The sequence below is a fragment of the Hipposideros armiger genome, unplaced genomic scaffold (genome assembly GCF_001890085.2).
Source record: "Hipposideros armiger isolate ML-2016 unplaced genomic scaffold, ASM189008v1 scaffold_143, whole genome shotgun sequence".
NCBI lineage: Eukaryota > Metazoa > Chordata > Mammalia > Chiroptera > Hipposideridae > Hipposideros > Hipposideros armiger.
The window spans coordinates 1,231,819-1,253,698 of record NW_017731493.1 but is presented as its reverse complement, the minus strand read 5'-3'; the positions used below and the strand labels follow the sequence as shown (position 1 = coordinate 1,253,698).

The 21,880-nt window shown below is 35.5% G+C and overlaps 1 protein-coding gene across 1 annotated transcript in view; it reads left to right on the top strand.

Annotated features, from left to right (window-relative positions):
- Positions 1-21,880, top strand: part of HDAC9 (histone deacetylase 9) — an 820,423-nt gene that overhangs the window by 792,334 nt on the left and 6,209 nt on the right. The window contains exon 26 of the mRNA XM_019650652.1: positions 7,471-7,618. Within this exon, the coding sequence (XP_019506197.1) occupies positions 7,471-7,618 (148 nt within the window). The remainder of the gene's footprint in view (positions 1-7,470; positions 7,619-21,880) is intronic.

Sequence of the window (21,880 nt, the reverse complement as noted above, 5' to 3'; positions counted from 1 at the left end):
CATTATCACCTAGCATAATATTGAACTATTTTATAAATGTATTTTCTGAATTTTGATTAATGAATTCTAACTGATTAGAATAAATGTAATCAGAATATTTAATAATGGACCTCTGACCCCACTTAAGGAGTAACTATGTATAGGAACTACCCGTTGATCAGAAACAAAAGAAACACAGAGAAACACATATATGGAACATTGTTCTTGGATACTGGAAAAGAGGCAGTGAAGGCCTATGATCACAGTGGGAAACAAGCAAGGAAAGACAAATAAACAAAATAAGTCCTACAATTGCCCGAACTTACTAATGAAAGGCAATTTCCAGGCTGCAGCACAGGGAGGGAGAATCCAAATAGAGTCCAGTGGTTTTTCTGAGCTGAAGATACAAAAGTGATCAGAGTTTGGGCAGATTTAAATGACTAGAAATTTTGAGGCAGAATATTTGAGATGAAGTTGCTGTACAGAGAAAGAGCTCCATGTGCCTGTACAGGGGTTTCCTTAAACCTTTGTCGTAGTTGCCTTTACATGCATGAAGTGAAATGCCACGAGGCTGGGTAACAAGCCAGTGGAAAACAGAAGGTTAAACAACTCAAGGAGCTCACACAGGACTGGAAATAATCTGTATTCCCACTAGCCAGAGTAGAGAGACCTTATAATACACAAATCATCAAGCAGAGACATCAAAATAGTTTCATCTTAGTTGTAGGGCTAAATTAGCCTTATACCACAAGCCTGCTCTAGAGCCACATTAACAAAGAGTACAAGCAAGCCTCAAAAGGATATAGTAGTGATTGCAAGTAACTTAACTGCATGACAAAATAAAGTCCAACACTTTCAAAGAACACAGGCTACAACAACCAAAAATGTTCAAATTAACAATGTCAAGAATTCAGATGAAAATTACTAGGCATTCAATGTAGTAGGAAAATATGACCTAGAATGATAAGATAAATTAATTAGTAGAAACTGACTCAGAAATGCAAGGTATGGTGGAATTTGCAGATAGGAATGTTCAATAGTTACTTCTAATGTGAAGAGGAAAATGTCAACATAATACAGAGAGAAATGAAAAACACAAAAACCATGGAAATGGAAGTTTTAGAGATGAAAAATATAACATTTGAAATAAAACTTCTGCACCCTGGAAGTATTAATGGCAGATTATACACATAAGACAAAAAAATTAAAAAACAGTGAAGTTGAAGAAGTACTAGAATCTATGCAAAGTGAAGAATAGAGAGAAAAGGCCTGAAAAAATAGTACATCAGTGACATACAGGAATACATCACTCAGTATAACATACCTATAAGTGGAGTCCCAGAAGTGGTGGCAGTTGGGGAAATATCAGAAGTAATGGAAAAAGGTTTTATAAATTTGATGAAAAACTACAAATCTACAGATCCAAGAAAATCAATCTCAAGGAGAAAAAATATGAACAAAACCACATGGAGGAATATCATAATGAAATCTTAAAGGAAGCCAGAGAAGGGGGAAAATCATATTACAGACAAAGAAACAAAGATAGAAATGATAAGATAAAGATAAGAAATACATTGAATCTCAAAGTATTATGTTAAGTGAAAGAAGTCAGATATCAAGTGTATAGTATATGGTAACATTTATATGAAATTCTAGAAAAGACTAAAATACAGTGGTAGAATTTCAGTGATTCTCAGGGGTCAAAAAAGAAGCCTAGGAAGTTGACTCCAAAAGGCCAAAAGGAACTTTTTGTGGTGAAGAAAATGTTCTATATTTTTATTGTAGTACTGGTTATATGGGCTGCACACATTCGTTCAACATGCATCATGACTTGTCCTTAAAATTGGTAAATTTTATTGATGCTTAACTATACCTCAATGAAGCCAATAAGAAATAGTCATGAAATGAGCAAAACTATCATGTTTTTAAGCTTTTCAAGAATTACAATTACAGTGAACAATGTTTTCAAAAGGGAAAACATTGAAATTGATCCCTATTAATGCAAGACAATAAATGAATAAATTGAAGAATAGGCACTCAAACCGTGCACCAGATTTGGTTTTGAAAATATGTACCATATTTCCCCATGTACAAGATGCACCGTTTTTTGAAAAATTTGGGGTCTAAGAACTGGGTGTGTCTTATACAGTGGTTGTAGATTTTTTAACTTGTATTTCCCGCAAGTGATGAGGAGTTGTATGAATTTTATGATGAATAAAACTTGAGTTCAATAACTTTATGTAATACATTTTTTTCAAATTTTGGGCCCCAAAATTAAGATGTGTCTTATACATGGGGAAATATGGTAATTGGACTTTGAAAGATGTCTATTGGTTGGTGGAATCATTGATAAAACTATTCTTAGCTAGATAAATTTATATTCTGTTCTGGAATGGAATGAAATTGAGAAGCCATAATTTTGCAGCATTTAAATTCAGTACATAAAATTTTAAAAATTAAATGGAGAAAACTTTTCTGATAAAATTGGCTTATATAAACTGTTTGCTAAAGAAAGGTACTAAAGGAGGAAAAAGACAGTAGTTGTGAAAATATTTGGTATGAAATATTGGGTTGTCGGAAAAGTCAAAAATGTATTTTTTTATGTTTTTCATTGCAAAAATGCATCATGACTTTTCTGACAACCTAATAGTTACTCATTTCAATGTTTTAACAGCTAAAGTGAAAATATTTCATATTTAGCAGAAATTGCTCTGAGCTTACCAGATAGTACTACACTTTTAGAGATAGTGTTTGTCAACCAAAAATATTATAGTCTCTTCAGAAGAGTAGATTAAAAATGCCACAATTTCAAATTTATTAACCATTAATTCCACTGTGAAGAAGACTGCAGGAAATTTTATGAAAAAGTTTAATATTTAGACCACTTTGAAGTAAAAACTACATTCTTCATAAAAAGTACCAATAATATTCTATCAGTGAGCGATATGGCCACAAAACTGAGTAACATATGTGAATATTGACCAACAATCATAATTCTACTTATGCCATTTTTCTGATGTTAAGATAATCAATATAAAGAAGTTGGTTATTGTGCTTATACATGAATTATGCTATTTTTATTTTTTTGGAATGAATTTTAGTATGAAAATAATTTTTGAGTAGGACTGTTTTATGGGTCCATTGATAAAAATAATACATTGACCAATAAATGAAGATTTCCATATCATACAATTTTTATTTTTAGCCCTATTTTAACCTCAAAATTGTCCCAACTTGGATGGAAAGTTACCTGGTCCCTCTATTTATACACCTATTTTCAATACATCTTTATTTTTGCATATACATAATGCTTTGGAGACTAATAAAGTTCTCCATGTAACTATAAAATGTATCTTTAAGAAGTATTAAGAAGCTCTGAGCTCTGGAAAGTTCATGAACTGATGCCCTCGTAAGTCCAGGTATTAATAATCTGTAAGTATGAAGGGAATAAGAAGAGGTTTAGGTCAGTACCAGCTTCTTTTCCTATGAGAACATGTGTGCAGTGACAAAAGGTGACATCATTCAAATGGGAAGAACAAACCTGTGTTAATGGAAAACTCTCTTTTGCTAGTTTTATTGCCTTAGGAGAGCAACCCAGGTAGTGGCCGGTTACTAATATTTTATTTTATGAATAACAGCTCTTAAAAACTCTAGTAATAAACCTTGGTTCATTTCTCTTATGTGCTAATTGGGGGTATTATTCCCATGCCAACAGATATGATTTTCTTGCATATGTTTCTGAAAGAAAAAAAACTCTACCCATCATGCGAAAATATAACCCATAAATTGTGGGATTTGAATTGGCTGCCTATTTCACAGCCTGTACCCACTTTAATTATTGTTCTTGACAAATAGAGATAGTGGTCTATAAATGCATTATTAATATAGAATATTTCCCTTGTTTTTATAGGCTTTGCCAGGGGCCATATTGAATTTAACGTTTTGGGTTATTTCTGAGTCAGGAACTTCATGCATCTGGATAAAAGCCAAACTTCTAACATTTTTTCTTAGTAGGATATTTTATACACATTACATTTTATTCGCAAAGGTCTCAGCTATTCAAAATCTTCCTTACTACTCACATACATAAAGACTAAACTTTGAAGGGTCATTGTCAGTCATTCCGCTGAAACAGCATTATTAATGATTCATACCTTCTGTACTGATTGTGTTTTAGGAGTAATGATGTTTGTTTTGTCTATGACCAAGAGCTCTCTTCTTGAAGAAAAAACACAGTGCTTGAAAATTAAAGCCTCTGGTTATTCTAGATGTGCCATATTATCTAAAAGTAAATGTTGCTGACCTCCTCAAGGGTTCATAGGATCACAGAAAAGTAATATTTTCTGTCATAAATTTATTCTTATATCCAAGAGTGATATGTAATATGAGATCAAATGAATCACAATCATTGAGAATTAGAGCAAGAAGAGACCTTTCATTTATTATCAAGCCCACCACTATCATTTTATAAATGTGGAAATTGTGTCCCAGAGTGATCCAAATGATTTCTCTGTGTGTGGAGTCTGCAATCTGGAAATCTTGGCTTTTAGTTCAGTGCGCCATCCTCGAGGACTTCTTATTCGTACTCTTCAGTAGGTACTTGTCACCAGTTTCATGATAGTTGTGTCAGTGACTTATACCTGGTAACCAGGTCCTTGCGTGAGAAATGAAGAGTAGAAAAATTTAGTTTCAACCTGGTTGTCTCACATGGTGCAATAAACCCATGCTATTAAGCCAATGAAAGGTGGATCAATGGAGTCACGCATCTAAGGAATAAGGGTAACTTGTTATTAGCAAAGATGATTCCTTCATGAAGAGTATATATAATTCTTTTGCAATGTGCATAACTTTTTAAATTGGTATTTTCATGTATTGAGTCTATTTTTGCTTTTTATGTGAGGGTAGAGGCGGACCAAATAAAGGAGGACCACAGGATACAGAAGAAGATACGTTTTGGAGTCAGGAAGTCCTAGTTGAAGATTTCAGCTTCTCTCTCTGCTTGTCAGCCATGTAACCTTCAAAAACATTACCTATCATTGTCTACATAGTTATGAGGATTAAATGAAATATAAATTATAAATGTGAGCACACCTAACACAGTCCTTGACACATATTTGGAGATCAATAGTGATCTCTTGTAGAGTTTCTAACATAATTTAACCCATAAACCAACAGCTACCGGTTGTGTGTCGAAGGCCCCATGTTAGTCACTCTAGAGAAAAAGGAAAGCATGTGATCCAGCATCACCAGTTTGAGAATATCATGAGCTAAAATCATGTTCAATAATAAGATTCTGTGAAACTCATTACAGTTGAATGCACTTATAGATGAAACACAGCATTTCCAACATGGGTAAGATTATAATGACATTGTGATCTAGAAAAATTGGGGTCTTGTGTGGAACTGTCCATTCAGGGCCATCTTTCAAAGTTGAGAGAGGTAGGGGACACTAAAGAATAAGCCAAGATACATTTTCATTGCCTACCTCCTAAACCTGTCTTCAGTCCATCTCCTCATTTCTGTTGTATTATTTCCTTTTCATGTAGACGTCATCGTTTCTCCCTGAACTTTTGCCAAGATGCGAAATGGGTTTTCCTGCTGCCACTCTCATCACCTTCCAATCCATGGTCCATGATCTCTCCAGAGGGAGCTTTTAAAAACTTAAACCTGATTTTCTGTCTCTTCTGCACGAAATGGCCCTCATCCTCCACAAGCTGAAGTCCAAGATCATTCATGTCATTCAAGATTATGGGTTAATTAGCCCATGCCTATCACAGCAGCCTCATTCATCACATCCATACTTTTCCTATGTGCCAGTTATGCCTGGCAGTGGATTTTATACCCCAAGAAACTACAGAAACTCAAGTTTCTGCATATTTTTATACACTCTTTCCTTTTCCAGAGATACTTTGTCATTACTGCCTCCCTCTATATCAGCTTGACAAACTTCTGGTGGTCTTTCAAATATTCGATCAAGTGTTATTTTTTCTGGCAAATCTTCTTTCACTCTCCCATCATCATAAGTAGATGTTCTACTTATTTCCTCTCAGGAACACATGGGCCTTTTCTACACAGAATTGTCATTGTTTGTTAACTAAAAGGGCCGTCTCAATGGGACCATGAATTTCTTGGTGCTAGGGAAGCATCTTTGTCCTCACTATCTGGCACAGCCTTAGCTTTCTAAAACATGTTCGTGTGTGAGTTCACTCACAGTTAAAATTGCTGTTATTTGGTCCAAATTAAAAGCTTTAAGATTCACAGGACATTGGTCAGAATAGAGGATCACTGCAAGTAAAAGAGTAGGAGACAACTATGTCAGAAGGTTCTGTTGGCTTGGGGAGTGGATGGGGAGACTGGGCCTCTTCCTCTAAGGAGACATTCATTCCTTTGTGAAGCAGTAAGATAAGGAAAGGCCTGTCATGAAATGTTAGTTAGAGCTGGAAGGGATTTGAGGTCGTCCCCCTGTTTTGAGAAGCAGTAATAAAGTGCTGGAGGAGAGCCTTGCGATCATGAGGCGGTCAGTGGTGGAGCTGGATTTTCAACCCAGCTTCTCCCTTCTCTACCCAGCACGCACCCATTTGCCTTTTCAACTCTAGTGGAAGTGAGCAAACAATGTATGCCATTTCCCACCTAACTGGCCAGGCTGCAGAGATAGTTCTAACCTTGAGAGTCATGTCAGCACATGGGGAGGTTTTCCTGCTTTGATTTTGGGGCTACAGAACACTTCACAAAGAAAGTAGTGTAGGGGCTGCAAGAAGGTCTTTAATTCTGCTCTTTCATACTTATCCCACTGGCATGTTCTCATGAAATGACCTCCTATTTTCCTCTCATTCTCCTTCCCTATCTCCAAAAAAGAAACATCCCTACGACATATGGAAGGTTTCCAACATCAGCCAGTGCATATATTAAAGTTTTAAATCAATTATTGTTCTAGTGCACACCCTGGGGTCAAGAAGGAAAGAACATCCAGGACTAACAAGCCTGATTTTTCTGGCAAAGTTGCCACTCAGTTCATGCTGGCATTTTTGGGCTTTTCTTTTTCTTTAATATTCCAACCTCATTCAAAAAAAAAAGAAGTAAATGGCTCAAGTAGCAATTTTTAACATTACTATTTCATTCAATTTCTCCATGAGACATCTACCTCCCAGTCTCTTGAGGGTTTCTCAGAGGGCATGATGCCCAGAGTTTGCTTAACTTAGTTGCAGAGACAGCTGTCAGTCTAATAGTGAGTTCATTAGACCATGGATTACTCTTCACTTTATTACCTTCTGAGCAAGGGAGAGACTGCGAGTTGGGAATATGAGCACTTCCCAACTTGGCATTCTTAGATTGAGAAAAAAACCTAATCATAACAGTTAAGAAACCAAATTATAACTATGTATAACATGGTGAATTTTAACAACTCCTCTGAGTTGGACCCATATGAATATTCTGATTAATACTGCTCTAACTGAAATCCCTATATAAAGTATGATGCTTTTCTTTTTCTAGGCAAGTACTGGAAGTCGGTAAGGAGAGTGGCTGTGCCAAGGGGCTGTGCTCTGGCTGGGGCTCAGCTGCAAGAGGAGACAGAGACCGTTTCTGCCCTGGCCTCCCTGACGGTGGATGTGGAACAGCCCTTCGCTCGAGAAGACAGCAGGTAGGGACCCATCATGGGGGAATCATGAAGGTTAGTAACATCCAGCCTCATCATGAACGCTCGTGAACCTCTCTCCAGCCTCCCCATTCACCTGCCTTCTCCACCTGCACCTGTCTTGTCCAGAGCCACAGATGCCACAGCACATGCTATCAACTATCAAGAATTCATTCATTGGTTTCAGTCTTCATGGAAACACAGAGCTGGAACATGTGGTTGCGGTTCACAGAGAAATGGAGGGGATGAGATAGATGATGAGAAAAATCACTCCTTGTTGGCGAATTCAGTGCAGATTATTATGGAAACAGTGGCTTGTGGGCTTCTTTCTCTATTTTTATCTCCATTTTTCTGCCTGTTCTTTTTCTTTCTCTCATCATTTTGAAATTACTGATATAACAAAGGGAAAAAAAGGAGAGCAGACGCTGGATGTATTGCTAAGTCAGCTGGGTAGCCTAAATACATACACGCTCCTTCAATGACTGTCCTAGAGGTACAATGGCTAGCTACAGATGGAAGTTGCCCCCAAACGAGATAGCAATGTGTGTAAAGGAAAGTGTGGACTTGAGTCTGATTTTATTTTACATTTTGATCTGAAGGGTTTGATTTCAATTAGCCTTCATATGAATATAGCTTTCAGGAAAAAAAACAAACAAACAAGGTTCACCTAAGATTGGGTTTGCTTGTTCTTTTAAAAAAATGTTTGCTGGTTTATGCATTTTGGTGTTCATCGTCCTATCCTACAGACAATGCTACATGCAGAATTTCTTTTAAGTCTACTGTGACCAAAGCCACCACAAATGTACATACACTAACATCGGTGCTTTCTACAGCTGACTTCAAAGTCACACTTCCTCAATTGAAAAGCAAATCAGGTGAGGCTATGCTGAATCTCTGCCAGCTTGCACTTTAAAATTGCCTCTGAGAATGAAATCGGATTCCCTGTGTCAATAATATCACCATTAATTACACAGATCCTGCTACTAGTGCATAGATTGGCAGTTTTCCCAAGAATGCACAAATTTGAACAGCTTTAGCATTCTTGCTTTTACTGAGTATTCAAAGTTTAATGGATTTAACATCTTGTTTTGGTCAAGAGCAGCAGATACATTGAACAAGAGATTTCACTTGTATACAATTATTTTTTCTTACCATAACCACTTAAATAACAAATTGCCAGTAAGGGGGGGAAAAGTTGTGCAATATTGTATTAAAAGGCATCTTCATACGGGCATCTGGAACATAAGGGAAAACTGATTTTACGTCTCTGATAATATAAGCTAACCCCCTGCCGTTCCCAGCTAAGAACTGAACCAAGTTCATAACCCAAAGACGTTGTAGTTATTCCAAAGGCCAAATTCAGTTAGTTGCCTGTCATTTGAGGGCTATAAAACTGAGGAAACTAGCATCTGTTAGTGTTGGATATAGAAGGAGAATAGCTATTCTTGAGAATTCATTTAATATAGAGAAACAAAGCAGAAAGCTTACTTCCAACCTAAGTGAAATGAATTATAAGTAATTTTGCTCATTAAATTGCAGAGCTTAGAATAAATTAAGAATAATAAGTCACGTGATGAGCCCCAAGTAATATCAGAACCTCAGGCCTTTGGCAGGAGCGAGCGTGCTTGTTTATTCTCAGGTAGAGTATGTTTCACGCCCGCTCATCTGCAGGGACTTCCCACTGGCTTCAGTTCACAGTGATTTTTCAGCCTCATCTGATGGCGGCGAGAGAATGGGAATGAGAATGTTTGGACATACAGGGAAACAAGAGTTGAAGCTTGTGGCCTCAGTTCATTGTTTGTTTATCAGTTTTAAACAGATTGTATCCATTTTGATTGATTTTTCTTGTGGGAAGAAAGATGGTTTCGCTTGAAATATTTTCTATGGCTTTGAACTCACTTTTTCAGCTTAGGAAAAGCAAAACTATTCTAGAACTGACTTTTGCATTTCTATTGAGCCATGCATGAATTTCATCTGAGAGAATCAGACAGCATAACCTTGAAAGCCACAGAGCATTTATTCTTTTCAGGGGGATACTATCAGAATTGTCCCCCTCCTCAATACAGGAAAGAGGACTTTCTCAGCGAGATGAAAAGGTGGAAGTGTTTGTGGGCCTTTGTTATGAATGTAGTATTCTAAGTGCACAGGAAATTGAAAAATTAGAAAAATCAGAGAGCTAAATGGATGGAAAAGGGTGAAGGCGAGATTCTTTTTATAGGAAATTCTTGCCAGTTATTTTGGAGGATATATTGGTGTTTGGAGTGAGATGACTCATTTTGTACTAAGATTTTGGGTAAAGCAGCTCTTTTCCTGGCCAACTCATATCTGACTCATTTACCACTAGTGAATAAGGGATAAAATGCTCCTGGCTAAGAACCATTGTAAGTATTTTTTTGTTCATTTTTGGGGGGGTGTTGGGGGAGAGGGAGCAATGACAACACAGTGCAAACAGTCATTTCATTTTTATAATTCATTGACGGACCATGAAGAATCAACTATTAGAAATAGGCTGATAGGTGGGGATTCATTTTGGGGATAATTAACTGAAATACAGTTTTCAAATAATAAGTTTTAGGTTGCAAAAGACTTGAGCAGGGGAAAAAAATGATCGGTGGGTCAGCAAAAAATGTAAAAAACTAAGTGGGACTAAGTTAACTTAAGTAGATAGGCCTGGTCACATATAGCATATAGTACATATAGCATATGTATTTAAGAGAGAATTGTGATCTTAGGTTTTGTCCATTTTGCCACAAAACTGTACCTTTAAAAGATTATAATTTGCATTAGTCGGATATGTGTTTCAAATGCTTCTACTTTGAAAAGGTCAATGCAGTATTCAGGTTTATTCTTAGATACTAGTTCAGGATCTGCTGAAAATCAAGAAAAAGTTCTCACGGCCAATTAAGACTTCAGGATGATAGACTATTAAGTTATTGACAACACATTTACACTCTAGAATTCCTGTCTCTTTCTCTCTCTTTTTTTAATCAAAACAAAAACTGAAAGTTAGGTTTTCAAATTGATTATCTTGTGAATCATGTTATGTTTTCTTAATACAATCTGATGTGGTTGTTTATTTAATCATTTCATCTTCAACTTTAGGCAACTTTCCTCATGGGTGAGATGATTTCAAGTCATTATGTAATATAGAAGCATGAGAAAATATATAATTCTGGCTATTTTGGTTTTTGGATAACTATCTTATTCATGAGTATGAAAAATATGTATATAACAATAAGATGGAAAATCCCAAGTATCATCTCCTTTAGCTTTGAGTGGCCTATCTGTAGTGGCAAGGATATTGACAACCCCATTTCCTGTATGTGAAGACTTATATAGAAATATAGACTATTAAATATACATTCATGTCTAGTGTACTTAGAAAATCAACTGTTTTCCATGTCTCCAAGGCTTATAAAATCTAAAATAGTACACAAATTATGCAGGTTTCTGATTTTTCTCTATGATACAATTATTTTGAGCACTTGTTTATCTAACCAGGCAAACATTCCAATATAAATTTTATTCTTAATTTTCATCCAGTGTCAACAAAGCCTTAGTTGTTAAAGTAGGCTGAAATTTGGAAACTCCTGGTAAAAGGAAGGACAGTCTGTCCCTTATCTTCTTTTTTCCTCCTCTTCCTGGGACCATCTTTTTTATCTCTGTTTTCATTGCCAAACATGTGGTCTTGAGACATGTGTGAAGTCTGACTTAGTATATAGGGATTAAATCCAGTGCCCAAGTATGTATTTCAGGGTTCCGTTCTGAATTCTTTATAAAGAAGTGTTTAATTTGGAAAGAGAAATGTGTTCTTAAATAGGTTCCTAAATAGAACCATAAGTATAATGAGATGCATGAGAACTGGAATGTCCCACCATCTCATCTTAGTCCCCAATACATTGTAGGTAATAAATAAATACTTATTGAATGAATGAATGAATCCAAAGACAGAAGACAAAACATTGATAAAATGGTACAATAACATTTTGTAATGATACCTGAGCTCTTCTCTTCTCTCTCTATTTATTATGATTTCTGAGGGAATTAGTGTTTTTATATTTTTATAAGAGTTCTCAAAATGTGTATTTTACATTTATTTTCTTTCATAGTACTAATTGACAATGTCCATTTTCAGATATGTGGACTAACCAGAATCCATAGTACTCATATCACAAAGATGGGCTGACTGAGGAAACAAAATAAGGGAGGGAGGGAGAGGTAAAGTGTCTGTTTGAATGGGGAAATGAATTATCTTTATGGGGGGAGAAAAATACAGGAGTGACGCTGACAGATTACACAGGATTATCCTCCAACCTGCAGGATGAGGAGCGAGAACACCCAGTTCTTGCATTTTTTTAAAACACTTTCTGATTATTTTCTATGTGCCAGACAAATGTTGGGAGCCAGGGTTCCTGCGGTCCTCAAAACATTCCCATACTTGACGATTGTATTAGTTTTCAATTACTATCTTAAAAAATTACTACAAATTTAGCGGCTTAAAATGACAAAAAGGTCAGAAAGCTGACACAGATCTCTTGGGCTAAAATCAAGAGGTTGGCAGGGCCTGGTTCCTTTCTTAAAGCTCTAGGATAGAATCTGTTTCCTTGACTTTCCTAGGTTCTAGAGGCTGCCTGCATTCCTTGGCTCATGACTCCCTTCCTCTATCTTCAAAGCCAACAACTTTCCATGTCTCTGACCTTCTTCCCGTCATCATATCTCTCTCTGACTTAAGAAAAAAGCTGGGAAAGATGCTTAAACACCTAGAAAGATGCTCTACTTTTAAAGGTTCATATGATTAAATGAGACCCACCAGGATAATTTCTCCATCTCAAAGTCCTTAACATTCATCACATCTACAAAGTCAGTTTTTCCCTGCAAGGCAACACAGTCACATCTTCCAGCAATTAGGATGTACTCGTAGATATCTGTGGGGACCATTACTCTTCCTACCAGAAGATCAGACTTGAACAACCAAGTATAATAAGTGAGAAGTCATTTGATAGAGTGAGCTGCAGAACAAAAGAAATCCTAACAGAGGTCATGGAACTGGGGAACAAATGATAGAGCTGGGACAACTGAGCCAGGGTGGAAGGATATATAGGATTTTACCTAGTAAAGAAGAAAGGCATCCAAAATAGAGACAATAGCTTGAGCACACCATCTTTTTTTTTTAACTTCTGCCAACACTCAGTCCAAAGTCTTTGATCTTTCATCCAAACCCTTACAGTAGTTTCCTTACTAGTTCCCATAACTTTCGAATCTGTTTTCTACACACCTAACAGGGAGCTCTTCAAAGCAGAACGAAAAACAACTGGAGAGCAAATCCTGCCACAACTCCACTTGAAACCCTTCAGTGCCTTTCCATTTCCAAGAACATCATTCTTAATAGGACCCATAAGCACTACATGATCAGACACTCAACTTCATTTTGTGCCCTGTCTCTGACAGCTTTCCTCTTTGTTTTGTGATCTATGTTCCAACAATAACCTTGTTTCTTTTTTTTTAAACTGATGTATACCTTACATATAATAATATGCACAAATCAAAGTATTTTACCTATTCCATACTCATATATACATACAACCCAGAATAGGATCCAAACAGTTTCATCACCCAGAAAGGTTACTTGTGCCTCTTCTTAGTCAATGTCACTCCTTCCAGAAGTAACCTTGTTGTTTAGTTTTAACACCATGGATTAGTTTTGCCAGTTCTTGAATTTAATCTAAAGGGAATCATGTAGTATATACTGGTTTTTACTCCACTAAGCATAATGTTTTTGAGATCCATCCAATCAATATTTGTTCATTTTTGTTACTATGCATTATTCCAGTGTATAAACACACCCGAATTTCTTTATCCATGCCACTGTGGATGGACGTTTGACTAGTTTCCCATTTGGGACTATTAATTTTTTTTCCTGATTCTTTTAATTGAGATGTAATTGACATGTAACATTATATTACTTTCAGGTGCACAGCATAATGATACTTATATGCTTATTAAACAATAGCTTCCCCTTTGTCCCTTTACCAGATCCTGGCAGCTGCCATTCTACTTTCCATTTCTAAGAATTTGACTACTTTTGATACCTCATATAAGTGGCATCATGCAGTATGTGCCTTTTTGTGACTTGGCTTATTTAGCATAATGCCCTCAAGGTTCATCCATGGTGCAGCATATGACAAGACTTTCATCCTTTTTACGGCTAAATACTTCAATGAATATGAGTGTGCATTATATTTTCAAGGTCCTGTTTTCAATTCTTTTGGCTATACAGAAGTAGAATTGCTGGATCATGTGGTTGTTATATTTTTAATTTTTTGAGGAACTTAATTAATCTCTATAAAATTTTTGTTCAGGTTTTTATTTTGTGAACACAAGCACTCGATTTTCTCTGACATATACCTAGGAGTGGAATTGCCAAGTTGTAAGGGAGACATATATTTTACTGTGTAAGAAACTTCCAAACTGCTTTCCAAAATGGCTATGCCGGTTTTCATTACCACTATCAAGGAGTGACAATTCCAATTGCTTTATATCCTTACCAACACTTCGTATAATCAATCTTTATAACTTAGCCTTTCTGTTGGATATATAATAGCATCCCATTGTGGTTTCAAATATTCTCCAAAGAACACTATTCATGTCCACATCAGGCACATACCCTTCCCTCTGTTTGGAATATTTATCTTGTCTTTCTTATTCTCCCACTAGCCCTCTACTGGCTTCCCCTTATCCTTTAGATCTCAGATCAAATATGTCTTCCTCTTCTTGGAGAACATTCACTGACCAATAATACCAAAAACAGATCAGGTCCTCCATTATACTTTTTACATCTCCCATGTAATTCTAGTGCCCACAAAAGAGCCAGAGTGTCTAATATATACTCAGTAATTATTTCTTGAATTAAAATCAGTAAACTGGGGCGTGCCAACATTGGCAGAGATGTGGGACTCTGCATGCCTCACAGCTGTGGGAAGGTAAAGTATGGAAGCCCTGCTAGAAAGCAATTTATACCACTTAATATACACAAAATATATGACATAATAATACTGCTCCTGAGAATGTATGCTGAAGACATTCTCATCTAGGGTCATTAGAATACATGTACTAGGAAGTTCTCTACAGCTTTATTCATGGTGGATAGACAGGAGAAGTTAAACCCAGGTCAATTATTTGGAGAATGAATAGTTAAAATGTGGTAAGTGTACACAATGGAGATGCTATTTACTACTTAGATGCTACAGACTAGGAGAACATCACTGCATGGGTAGGTCTCCTAAGTACAGTACTGAGTGAGAAAATTAAGCAAGACCAGTGATACCTGTGTATATAAAAATCAAGTTTATATAAAATAAAAATATATGCCCATGGAACAGTAATATGTAGCTTTGAAGAATGTCCTATGAACAAAATCAAGTACAAAGCAAGCATGAGATTGCTTGCCTTGGAGAAAGAAGAGGAAGTAAGATATAGGGATTAAATTAAATCAGTAAAATAAGAGAAAATGTGTCTTATAAATAACATTATTAATATTCATTAACAAATACTGTTTTAAAAATCACAGTATAATGAAATACCTATTTAATGAGAAATACAAGAATTTAATTGTATGTTATAGCTTATCTTAAGTTAAATTCTTTCTTTCCTGCTCCTTTTTTTTTTTTAAGTTTCAGGTGTACAAAGCAACATAATAATTAGATGTTTACACCCCTCACAAAGTGATAACCCTACCACTCTACTACCCCTCTGACATCATATATAGCTGTTACAATACCATTGACTCTATTCCCTATGCTGTACTCCGCATCCCGTGAATATACATACACAGAGGGTGCCAAAAAAGTATACATATTTTAAGAAAGGAAAACTGTATTAATATTGTAATAATATATGAGTATATTGATAACAAAAGATGAATACAAGTCATTTGTCTTTCTCTGCCTGACTTATTTCACTTAACATAATATTCTCTAGGCCCATCCATGTTGTTGCAAATGCTAAGATTTCATTCTTTTTTTATGGCCCAGTCACACTCCATTGTATAAATGTACCACAGTTTCTTTATCCAGTCGTCTATCGATGGGCATTTCAGTTGTTTCCATATCTTGGCTATTGTGAATAATGCTGCAATTTTTTCAAATTAGTGTTTTGGATTTCTTTGGATAGATACCCAGGAGTGGAATTGCTGGGTCATAAGGTAGTTCCATTTTCAATGTTGTGAGGAACTTCCATACTGATTTCCATAGTGTCTGCACCAATCTGCAGTCCCACCAACAGTGCACCAGGGTTCCCTTTTCTCCACAACCTCTCCAACACTTGTTTGTTGATTTATTGATGATAACCATTCTGACAGGAATGAGGTGTATCTCATTGTGATTTTTATTTGCGTTTCTCTAATGATATTTTTGTGTGTGTATTATTGTAACCTATCATTGCTGGACTGCACTAATTGTTCCCTTAATATATGAAATCTTTGCCCCTGAAGAGAACAATCAAAGTTCACTGTGAAGTTTGTTTGCTATAGTAGAAGTTTATGTCTGTCAATTAGGTAAACTATTGTACTAAAATTTATCTTCAGAGGTTTTATTTTTTACCTTGCTGTGTCTCTACTTCACCTAATTGCAAGTGGAATTAATTCAATGATGTAAAGATTCATCTTTTCCATTCCCCCATCTATTTCATTAACTCTGTTTTTGTTAATCAAGGAAAAGTTGGTAGGTGTATAGATGATTGGAATGGAATGCCCCCACATTTCCAGAGCATTGCTTTTCACCCTTTCACCAAAAACAACCATTAAAGGGTCATCCCAAGCCAGTTCACTTTCTAAGTGTTTTATGATTTTTTAAATGTCATCTTTTAAAAATATTTAGACATATAAAATGATTACTTAGGGACAAGGATTTAGTAAAATTAGCACCACCTCCCCTGATAGTTATGGACATGAGAAGGGAGATATCATAAATAATTACAATGGCAGATATAAATAATACAATTATTTTGTAATCATTTAATACTTTACAATGTATAAAGCATGTTCTCTTAAATTAACTCATTCAATTCTTACAACCCTGAGGGCAGGTCAGGGATTATTATTTTAATTTTAAAGAGAAAATTAATAAACTAGAGATGGTGACTTGCTCAAAGTTAAATTTTAGAAAGTGGCCAAGTTGAGACTTAAACACAGGACATCTCTCTTGAAAGTCAAGATATTTTCCAACATGCTATACTACTAACACTACTTAAATGTTTCAAGACACTGAAAGAATTGGCTAGTTATGTGTATATGTATTTGATTTAGTAAAATGTGGGGAGTAGTAAATGGACTATTTTTTTAAAAAAAATGGTTATTATAAAATGATTTTTGAAGGGATGAAAGGAAAGAGAAGCATCTGATGGAAAGCTTTATATTGTACCTGCCAGTCCCCATGTTTCAACAGAAGAGGCTCCATTTTTACAAGTATTGAGATTGCACTGCGGACACCCTGCTCATGTCATCCTGCCCCAGACCCAGAGCAACAGGGATTGTGAAGAGTCAGGGAAACCTGACATGACCAAAGGAACACAATGAACTTCCAGTAATTGACTCCAAATAAATGGAGATACATGAAATCCCTGAAAAAGATTTAGAAGTAATCATTTTAAAGATACTTGGAGAGTTATAAGAGAACACAGATAAACATTTTTACAAAAATTAGGAAAACAATACAAGAACAAAATGAGAAGTTCAACAAAGAGATACAAAACATTGTAAAGAACCAAACAAATTTTGGAGCTAAAGAATATAATAAATGCACTAAATAATTCTTTTTTTAAGATTTTTATTGGGGAATTGAGGAATGGGAACAGTGCTGGGGAATTGGGGGAAGGGGAACAGACAAGTTGCTGTCCTTTTGTTCTTCAGTCTAGTTGTGGAGGACGTTGCTTCACTGGCCCAAGTTGGCACCATCATTGCACTCTTCCCAGGTGAGGCATGTCAGTCACCAGCTTCTGGACAGCCACTCACGGTGACTGCTAGCTACACACGGTAGCCCATGGCAACCCATTGCCACGGGGGCTGCAGCCTAAGCCGTCGCCGGCGCCTCATGGCAGCCCAGCTCCAGGTTGAGCTGTTGTTCAGCATCTTAGCTGTAGAGGGCAGTGTCACTGGCCCTCATATGTGAGATCCGAACTGGGGTCCTCTGGCGTCCCAAGCCAGCTCTTAACCAACGTGCCACTCGGCCGGCTCTAAATAATTCTTTATATAGCTCAACATCAGATTGAACCAAACAGAAGCAAGAATCAGTGATCTCAATGACAAATCATTTGAAATTATCCAGTCAGATGATCAAAAGGAAATTGAATCAGTAATTAAAAGCCTTTCAACAAAGAAAAGCCTGATCCCAGATAGTTTCACTGGTGAATTCCTCCAAAAATTTCAGGAAGAATTAACACCAATCCTTCTCAAACGTTTCCAAAAAAATGAAGAAGAGGTAATACTCCCAACTCAATTTATGTAGCCAGCATTACCCTGATACCAAAGCCAGATAAGGCTACTACAAGAAAAGAAAACTATAGGCCAATATCCCTGACGAACATAGATGCAAAATACTAACAAATCAATTTCAGCAGTACATTAAAAGGATTATACACAATGATCAAGTGGTATGCAAGGATGGCTCAAATATGCAAATCAATCAATTGATACACCACATTGATAAAATGAAAGATAAAAATCATATGATCCTCTCAGTAAGTACAGAAAAAGCGATTAACAAAATTCAGTATCTTTGATAATAAAAACCCTCAGTAAATTAGATGTAGAGGGAATGTCCCTCAACATAATAAAGGCCATATATGACAGACCCACAGCTGACATCATACCCAACAGTAAGAGGTTGAAAACTTTTCCTTCAAGATCAGAAATAAGACAAGAGTGTCTCTTTGTTGATGACATGATCTTAGATATAAAAAATGCTAAAGGCTCTACCAAAATAAACAAATTCAGTAAAGTTTCAGGAGGCAAAATAAGATCTATACACCAAAAACAATAAAGACTCTGATGAAATAAATTGAAGATACAAATAAGTGGAAAGATATTCCATGTTCATGGATTTGAAGACTTAATATTATTAAAACCCCCATATTACCCAAAGTCATCTATAGATTCAGTGCAATCCTTTTTCAAAATCCCAGTGGCATTTTTCATAGAAATAGAAAAAAACCTAAAATTCGTATTAACTACAGAAGACTCTGAATAGCCAAAGCAATCTTGATAAAGAATATAGCTAGAGGCATCACACATCCTGAGTTCAAACTATATTACAAAGCTAAAGTAATCAAAACAATATGGTTCTGGCATAAAAGTAGACATGTATACCAATGGGACGGAATTAAGAGCCCAGCAATAAACTCTCACATATGTGGTGAACTTCTATTTAACAAGTGATCCAAGAATACTGAACCGTGAAACAGTAACCCCTTCAATAAATGGTTTTGGAAAAACTGTATATTCACATGTAGAAGAATGAAATTGGATGCCTATCTTACACCAGTCACAAAAAAATTAACTCAAAATGGATTATGGACTTAAATGTAAGATCTGAAGCTGTGAAATTCTTTGAAGAAAACAGGAAAAAAGCTCATTGACTTTGGTCTTTGCAATTATTTTTCGATATGACAACAACAAAAAAGCAATAAAAATATACAAACGCAACTACATCAAACAAAATCTTCTGCGCAGCAAAAGACACAATCAACAAAATGAAAAGGCACCCTATGAAATAGAAAATATTTGCAAACCATATATCTGATAAGGGGTTAATATCCATAATATATATGGAACTCACACAATTTAATAACAAATAATAATATAATAATAATAATCCAATTTAAAAATGGGCAAAGGACTAGAATATTTTTCTATAGAAGACATACAAATAGCCAACATCTACATAAAAAGGTGTTCAATATAATTAATCATCAAGGAAATGCAAATCAAAACTACAATGAGATCTCTCTTTACATCAGTTAAAATGGCTATCATAAAAAAAGATAACAAATATTAATGAAGATATGGAGAAAAGGGCACTCTTGTGCACTGTAGATGGGAACATAAATTGGTACAGCCACTATGGAGAGTGGTCAAGAAATTAAACGTAGAACTACCATGTGATCCAGTCATCCCACTTCTGGGTATTGCTTCAAAGGAAACAAAATCACTATCTTGAAGAGATATCTGCACCCTCATGTTCATTCACAATAGCCAAGACACAGGGAAACAGCACTAAGTGTCCAATGTCAGATGAATGAATAGAGAAAATGCAGGATATATGTGCAATGGGCTATTATACAGCCATAAAAAAGTTTCAGCATGGTTCTCGTCATAACAACAACAAAATAATGGTAATTACGTGAGGTGAAGGATGTGTTATTGGGGTAAACACTTTGCAGTATATATCTGTATCAATTTATCACATTGTACAGCTTAAACTTCCACATTGTTATATTGTCAATTAGATCTTAATAAAGTTGGGTGGGGCGGGGAGACGAAATAGAAAAATTCAGTCTCCATGAGAGTCCTTCGATTGAGAATTCTATACGTTATAATCTCAGATTTAAATTAATTTGTATATTTATATATAAATTACTTTAGTTACTTAAATGTTTTTCTTAGTTTAAAATTTCTCTTTTCAGAATGCTGATAATTTTAGTTGGAAGGGTTTTAATAGAGTGTTAATCATTTAAATAGCTTTTATCTTATAAGGCAACTCTAAGCACTTCCTCACAACCTCCTTATGCAGTATAGTCTTGGACAGAACGTAACTTCCAAAGAAATGATTTTGTTTTAGTGTTTCACATGGACTCATTTGGAACTCTCTTTTTGGTACTGTTGAATAATAATATCTTTCCTTCCTTAGAGGATGCATTAAAATCTCTTTTATTACTATTCCAATGATAAAAATCTTGATTTCAATATTTTAAATTTATTTTTTAAGTGCTAAGTTAAAATGGCAACTACTTTATAAATGCATACAAATCTTGGCTTCTTTCCTTATAAATCTATAAAATAATATGGAAAAATAGTTCACTTGTCTTCATAAACAGCTGTTTTCAAAACATAGCATTTTTTAAATATGAAATTAATTCATTATAGAATACTGGCAAGTATAAAAACAATATAAAAAAGAAAATGAAAACCACCTACCTATTATTCCACCACCTAGGGAAAACTACTACCCATATATGTATGGTGTTTCTTTATGGTAGCATAGTCATAACTCTGTATCTGTATGCTATTTAACACAATTTTTTTGCCTATGTTCGATGACGAAGGCACAGACCCAAAGTATTAAATAACTAATGTCTCATAGTGTTTGTTGTTTATAAGTCAGTTTTACTTCCTTTTTTTTTTTACCTCCTTTATTATTTTTAACCTGTACTAGTTCTTTAAGGAACACCTTTTTTCTCATGGTCTTAAACCTGAAACCACATCTTCATAGAAGTGTAGTTACGACATTAACACTTCCAACATTAGCAAATCAGAGAGCTCAGACTCAAAAGCAATTCTCCAGGCATCTAAAATTACAGTGCTGTTCCCTTGACGATCCAGCTACCTCGTGTATGTGGATTCCTGCTACAATTTGTCCTTTTGGCTAAATTAAAAAATCATTCTAAAAGTTTGCCTTAAAACACCCTCAGAGTGTTACTAAATTAAGGTTAAATCACAAGTATAAATTTTCAAGCAATTAGTTTTGGGTTTGCCCGAGCAGAACACCCCACAGATGATGCCGAATAAAAACTATTTACACACTACCATAGTGCATTTCTTGTAAAAATGTTGGGTCTCTAGCAGCGATTTGCTAATCAAATTCAGAATTTGATTTGAAATGCCTCCGGCAGGCAGCCAATCCAGTTATGAAAGAACAGAAGCAAAAACCAGAGCCCTGGTGAGTTTCCTCCAGAAGCAAGCTGGGTCCTTTGCTCTAGTTAGCAAACTGATTCCATAGGAAATCACTGCAATTGCTCCTAAAATAAAATATCGTAGTTAATTTTTGCAATAAATTATTGGACTGTGCTAGACACAAAACATGTACATTTTAGAATCTAGAGTTATAAAAATTCTGACATGTTTTAATATAAACAGGAACATTTCCAATGATTGCTTGGATCTAAAATGTTTTTCCACTTGACATTTGTTTATACTTCCTAGGAAAGAAACTCTATTTATGGATAACTGAATAACACAAATAAACATCAGAGAGAGCTGAAAAATCAGCTTTGATTATG